At 47.1% G+C, this 6768-nt stretch overlaps 1 protein-coding gene across 1 annotated transcript; it reads left to right on the top strand.

Moving 5' to 3' along the window:
* Window positions 1–217: 217 nt before the first annotated feature.
* gal3st2 (galactose-3-O-sulfotransferase 2) lies at window positions 218–6476 on the top strand (the record flags this gene model as incomplete). The annotated part of the gene is made up of 3 exons (XM_085772738.1): window positions 218–357; window positions 1905–2610; window positions 5505–6476. Coding segments are annotated over 3 exons (1818 nt in total), but the record flags the coding sequence as incomplete, so codon positions are not given.
* Window positions 6477–6768: the final 292 nt, after the last annotated feature.

Here is a 6768-nt window from a genome sequence, read left to right as displayed (position 1 = left end):
TGTGGTACCTACACCGGTGGCTAACGCTACCAGTTAGCCGCTAACGCTACCAGTTAGCTTCCCGCTAGAACCGGTGGCTAATGCTACCAGTTAGCCGCTCGCTAGACTACTACTAAAACCCACTTCCGTTGTGGTGTGTGGCAATGGATCATGGGAAAATAAAGTGGTGGATAATTTGTTTAATAAATACACCGCCACATTAAAACTACACAATAAGTTTAATTCATGTGTGTGTGTGTGTGTGTGTTACAGGTGTGTGAGGAGGGGGCTGTGCAGCCGGCGTCACTCTCTGTGGATCCTGCTGCTCCTGGTCCTGGTCTGCATCGCCTTCCAGACCTTTGTCACTCGCTCAGCCAGGTAAATGTTCACCTGTTCAGTTTAGTTTAGTTTATTTGTTTGTTTCATTCATTGAGAAAATAAAACAATTAAAAAAACTAAAAATTTTATTTCCTGAAGGAAATACATGTGAATGCTGAAAGCAGCTGAATTATCAAATAGTGCAAGTAGTGATCAACATGCAAAGGTATTATATGACCAAGGGAGGAATCAAACCCACAAGCTCAAGGCCAGTCGACCTTTACTCTGCCACGAGGCCACAGAGAGCACATAGCTGTCTTAGAGCAGCGGTATAAACAAGAAACATGTTGAGACAAACCAAGATAGAAAGAGGTAAAGAGAGAAGGTGGGGGGGGCATATATGCATTATCAAGGTTGTTCATGCAAGATCTGAAAACAAGCCAGAGCAAGTGGTCGTAGTTACAGTTAGAAGAGGCTGATTCACTAACAAGACTGAGATTCAAACCCATGAGCTTGGGGTTGGCAAGCAGCCGCCTTAACCACTGGACTATAGCAATACTTGAGGTAATGGGAGGTTGAGACTTTCATGAATGTGAGATTATTCAATGATAGTTGAAAGTTTAGCAGAATAGTATGAATACAAGCAAGAAGTAGAAATAGGGAACTTCGTATAATGCCATTTACAGCACGTTACAAACCGGAGCTCCATCTGCTCGGCTCTGAAAAAAAATGAATGTGAGCAGAGAGCTCCCTAGCTGCATTTAAAAAATATTTAAAATTATTATTATTTTCCAAAAGCACATGCGGTCTTAAAGGATTTATCTCATATACGGTACAAGATATGAAAAAGTTGTACACAGGTTGAATACATTAGAAGTTTGTCTACAGATCAGAATTTGAATGAAGTCTGTAAGTGAAAGTAAATGAGGTTCAAAGTAGGACCAGTAGTTTCAGAGTTTGAAGACTGTTCCAATGCATTTCCTATGGGAAAAAAAAATCAGAAATAGTTGAATATTTGAAAAAGTATGAATAGTTGAAAAGAGAAAAGTCACCTATGTTGCGGAAAAGCTGAACATTTTGATATATGAATTGTTGAAATAGCACAAAGTATGAAGGACTAGTTAAAGGGACAACCAGGAGTTTTGTTAAAGTGAAGTGTTTCCACACTACATCTATGAGCCTCCGCACCGTGAAATTCTTTGACCGGCGCAAGACAGACTCATGTTTTCATTCATCAAGAATTAAAGTCAGAGGTTGGAAGACGATCACATACCGTCGTAGTTCCCACCATAAACGGAGATTCGGCGGCGTTATTCTCATGACTCGCCACGAAACCGAAAGTAAAGAAACGCTGGTCGGCTCGCCCAGCATTTCCACCACCACTAATAATAACAAAATAACCATAGAGACAAAACCATAGATTTATAGAAAGACACACTGCAGACACAGCCCCCACCACACAGGACTAGAAGCCCAGAGGTGACGATTAAGACGGATTTCATTTGTACAAGTTTAATGTTGATTTTTGGGCACAAAACTCCAGACTGAACCTTTAACCACCACAAACTTCATCACACTGACTGTGACTGTGACTGTGTGTCTTCCAGGACTGACAAGCTGACAGGACCGGGACCGGGACCAGGACCAGGACCAGAACCAGAACCACCACATCTCAGATCCACCATCAGCAAACAGCAGCTGAGTTCTGTGGTCTGGGACTTCAGTCAGAACACGAGACCAGAACCAACAAGTCCAGACCCTCCAGAGGGGGCCCAACGACACGAGACAGGCTCTGACCCGGGGGGGCGGCTGGGTCCAGACCCTCCAGAGGGGGCCCAACGACACGAGACAGGCTCTGACCCGAGGGGGCGGCTGGGTCCAGACCCTCCAGAGGCGGCCCAACGACACCCGTCAGATGATGCTGTGAAGGATAAGACCCTGAACCATGTGGTGGACTCTGACCCGGGGGGGCAGCCGGACCCAGACCCTCTGGTCCCGCACGGCACCGGGACCCCCGAGACTGCAGGTCCAGAACCAGAACCAGAACCGAGCTGCCGGCCAAAGTCCCACATCGTCTTCCTGAAGACGCACAAGACGGCGAGCAGCACCATCCTGAACATCCTGTACCGCTACGGCGAGAGCCGCAACCTGACCTTCGCCCTGCCGGTCAACCGGCACAGCCAGCTCTTCTACCCGTTCTTCTTCACCTCGCACTTCGTGGAGGGCGTCGGCAGCAGGAGGGGGGGCGTCGGGGGCCGGACGGCGGCCCGCTTCGACATCATGTGCAACCACATGAGGTTCAGGAAGTCTGAGGTGAGTGAGGAGCCGACACGATGTAAGGCAAGGCAAGTTTATTAGTACAGAACGAATCTCCTTGTTGTTTCCAACTACTTCCTGGTAGAAAACCAGCATGAGAACAATAGTGACGGACGAGAGTTTCTCTATATTTATCAAAGTTTTCATGTCACTATATCACCGTTTAGGACTAATCTGATGTTTGTAAAGTTTATAAAACCAATGATTGGACAAACATTACTATTTCTGTGTGCACATTTTTGTAATTAGTCATGGTTATCATAGATTAGCCGGGCTAACGGTTAGCTACCTGTTTAACTTTAATAACTCAGTGACTCAATAAACGCTCCATGAACAAATATTTTCTCCAGCGGATATCTGAGTTCCAACATGACTGAGCTAACTGGAGTAGTTTCATGTGGTGTCCCACAACGGGAGGGTTTTAACAGCTGACGTCCTGCTGTTAGCTTAGCTACCGCCGTTAGCTTAGCTACTATGTTAGCTTAGCTACTATGTTAGCTTAGCTGCTGTTAGCTTAGCTACCGCCATTAGCCTAGCTACCGTTAGCTTAGCTACCGTTAGCTTAGCTACCGTTAGCTGTCCCTGTCAGCTGAGCCACTGATGCTTTCTAGACACTGTGATTCCCCCAAACTGAATAAATACAACACATAGCAACACAAAACACACACACAGAAATAGTAATGTTTCTTCAATCATTCCAGATTTGTCTAAACGGTGATAGGGCGTGAAAAATATGATATATAGCTAAACTCTCGTTCATTACTATTGATCTCATTCACATTACAGCTGGTTTTCTACCGGGAAGTAGAATGTAAACAACAAGGAGATTCGGTCTATAGCCCGTTTTTACAAACAGTTTGTCTCAAAGGGCTTTACATGGCATCGTAACAACATCCTCTGTCCTTAGACACTTTTTCTCCTGTAAAAGTGCGTCTGTGGTTGTTTCTCGGCCTGTGTGAGGTGCGGTGACTGCATCCAGCTGAACAAAGCCCATATATATAAGACTCATCACCTAATAATTAACTTGTTTTTAGATAATTTTCATTTGTTTCAAACTAATTTTCACTTGAAATAAGTAGAAAAATCTGCCAGTGAAAGCAAGTTTTTTGTGCTTGTTATAAGAAAGAAAAACTTGCTCCACTATCAGATTTTTCTACTTATTTCAAGTGAAAATCTGCTTGAAAGAAGTAAAAAAGTGTCTAAAAACAAGCTGCTTTTTAATGTGATGAGTCTTATTTTAAGTAGAATGAGATTTGTTTTGACTAGAAATGAGACAAATATTCTTGGTAAGATTTTGAGTTTTTGCAGTGTGGGGGCGGAGCTTCAGGGAGACCGGCCATGTTGTTTAGTGCTGCTGGGGTGTCGATGGGGGCGGAGCTACAGCTACACATGACACCGTCCCACAGATCAACTCTTAGCTTTCAGGCATTTCACACAGCACTTAGAAAAATGTCAACCTCAACGACTCCACCTCTTCCTCCCGCCTGCGTTGGCAAGGCAACGGTAAACACAGGAGGAGAGCGACTGAAACAAGAAGGTCAGGGTCAGAGGTCACTGCACTGAACTGTTTAACAAAACAGTTTATCTATCAAGTGTTCTTCTGCATGTCCCCAACATGAAAAATTGTTCCGCCGGTCAGTGCAAATCACACAGGCAGAGCAGTGAACTGAGACACTGGGAACTTCCTCTACAATCAAGGTGTGAAGGCTGATGCACACCTAAAAAAGTCTTGAAAAACAGGTGCGTTGGAGCATAGGTAAGGAGTGAACAAAAGCAAAAAGGGTCCCCCTGCAAAAAGGGTCTCCCGCTCAAAAGACTTTAATAAAACAAACAACGTTTCGGTCCTGTGGACCGAAACGTTGTTTGTTTTATTAAAGTCTTTTGCAAGTGACTTGACAGTGTGCGGGAGACCCTTTTTTGCTTTTGTTAACTTCCTCTACAAACAAGCTTAAAACATAGATTTATTTAATTTTTTTCGGAACAATTTCTCATGTCGGGGCTTCAATACAAGAGGGGCATTACATACGAGCAGCATGGAGGTATTTGGATGTTTTTTGGTGTGTCTTTTTGTTACGAAGACAGTTGGTATCCATTTGCAACCGTCATATGGACATGCACTGCTACGCCAAGACCCCCTGTAACTCAGAGAAGCCACGGAGGACTCTGAAACTTCTCCCAGCCCTTAGTCCACATGAGGGGGAGGAGATCATAGTAGTTTAGTTTTGTTTGTTCGTTTGCTTGTTTGCTAGTTAGTTGTTGTCTTCTGTCTTATTGTGAGTTTGTTTGTTTTTTATATCGTAAGAGTGCTGCGTAGCTTAATTTGGTATGTAGGACAGGCATTAATATAAGCATTATGCTTCTGCCTGTGCCTTTTCAGTCACTATTGTGTCGATAATGTTTGCTATTGTGTGATGTGACTGAATAAAACATTTCAAATCAAATCAAATCAATCACATATCAAGTTGTACCAATAAACCAATAAAGTGGCATCACTGTCTCATCTTGAAGCAGTATGATTTGCTTAGTTTTGACAATTTCTTAAAATTTTCGTCTGTCAAACTGGTTTTTAAGTGTTTGCAGAACTTGGCTCCAGATGTGTGTAGTCATTTTTAGAAGACAAAATAGTGATAGGATCACCAGGGGTACGGCGAGTGGCAACTGTGAAATCTCACGCCGTAAGAAGACCTCCTTTGGACAATCAGCCTTCTCTATAAAGGGTTCCCAGATGTGGAATTCACTACCGACCGAAATAAAACTAACTCGAGACATTAGAACTTTTAATACAAAGGTTAAAATAATGAGTGAAATCTGAATTTTGGGTGAACTATCCCTTTAACCACAGCGGCCAACTTGTTTCACAAACACAGTGCATGTCTTCTCCTGTGTGGCAGGTGGCCAAGGTGATGCCGGCCGACACCTTCTACTTCTCCATCCTGAGGAACCCCGTGGCCATGATGGAGTCCATCTTCATCTACTACAAGAGCATCCCGGCGTTCCACAAGACCCGCAGCCTGGACCACTTCCTGGCCGCCGGCCGCAGCGGCTACAACGCCTCGGCCGCCAACAACCACTACGCCCACAACATCCTGGCCTTCGACTTCGGCCTCGACAACGACGACGTGGCGGCGGCCGACGGCGGCGATGAGGCCGAGCTGGAGGCGCGAGCCGGCCGAGCGGTGGCGGCCATCGAGCGGGACTTCCAGCTGGTTCTGATCTCGGAGTACTTCGACGAGTCCATGGTGCTGCTGCGACACGCCCTCTGCTGGCCGCTGCAGGACGTCGTCTCCTTCAAGCTCAACAGCCGCAGCGAGAAGACGCGCCGCACGCTGTCGGCCGACGCCCCGGACAAGATCCGGCGCTGGAACGCCCTGGACTGGAGCATCTACCTGCACTTCAACGCCTCCTTCTGGCAGCGCGCGGAGCGGCTGGTCGGCGCCGAGCGGATGAGGCGCGAGGTGTCGGAGCTGCGGGAGCTGCGCCGCCGACTGGCCGACGCCTGCCTGAAGGACGGCGGCGCGGCGGTGGACCCCCAGCGGATCGAGGACGCCGGGCTGAAGCCGTTCCAGTACGGAGCGGCGGTGATCCAGGGCTACAACCTGAACCGGGACTTGGACCCGGAGACCAGAGGCCGGTGCCAGAGGCTGATCACCCCGGAGCTGCAGTACACGGAGCGGCTGTACGCCCGCCAGTTCCCCGAGCTCGCCGCCAGACTCAAACGCACCGCGCGCAACGTCCCTCCTCCTCCCGGGGGGGGCCGCCGGACCAGACCCAGACCCAGACCCAGACCGGGGCTCAGACCCGGAGCTTCAGACGGAGCGCCGCTGACTCACACACACAGAGACGACAGGACGGGCGTGTCCTGACCAGAGCGCCGGGATAAAAGAGAGTAAGGACAGCATCGGTCCAATGGCAGCGCCTCCTGGTGGAGGAATATGGGTTTAGCAAAAGAACTGACATCTCTACATTGTTGGTGAATGAGCAGTGTGGTGTTTTCAATCATTTAAGGACATTTATAGATCACCCATGTTAATAGCATCATTGAGGATCCTTTACAGATAAACATTAACACATGAGGCAATTTTATTTGTATAGCCCATTTTTACCACCAGTTTGTCTCAAAGGGCTTTACATCCCATCATAACAACATCCTCTGTC

The sequence above is a fragment of the Trachurus japonicus genome, unplaced genomic scaffold (genome assembly GCF_045865225.1).
Source record: "Trachurus japonicus isolate A0001 unplaced genomic scaffold, Traja_1.0 AP030824.1".
Taxonomy (NCBI): Eukaryota; Metazoa; Chordata; class Actinopteri; order Carangiformes; family Carangidae; genus Trachurus; species Trachurus japonicus.
This window is presented reverse-complemented; position numbering and strand designations above follow the sequence as displayed.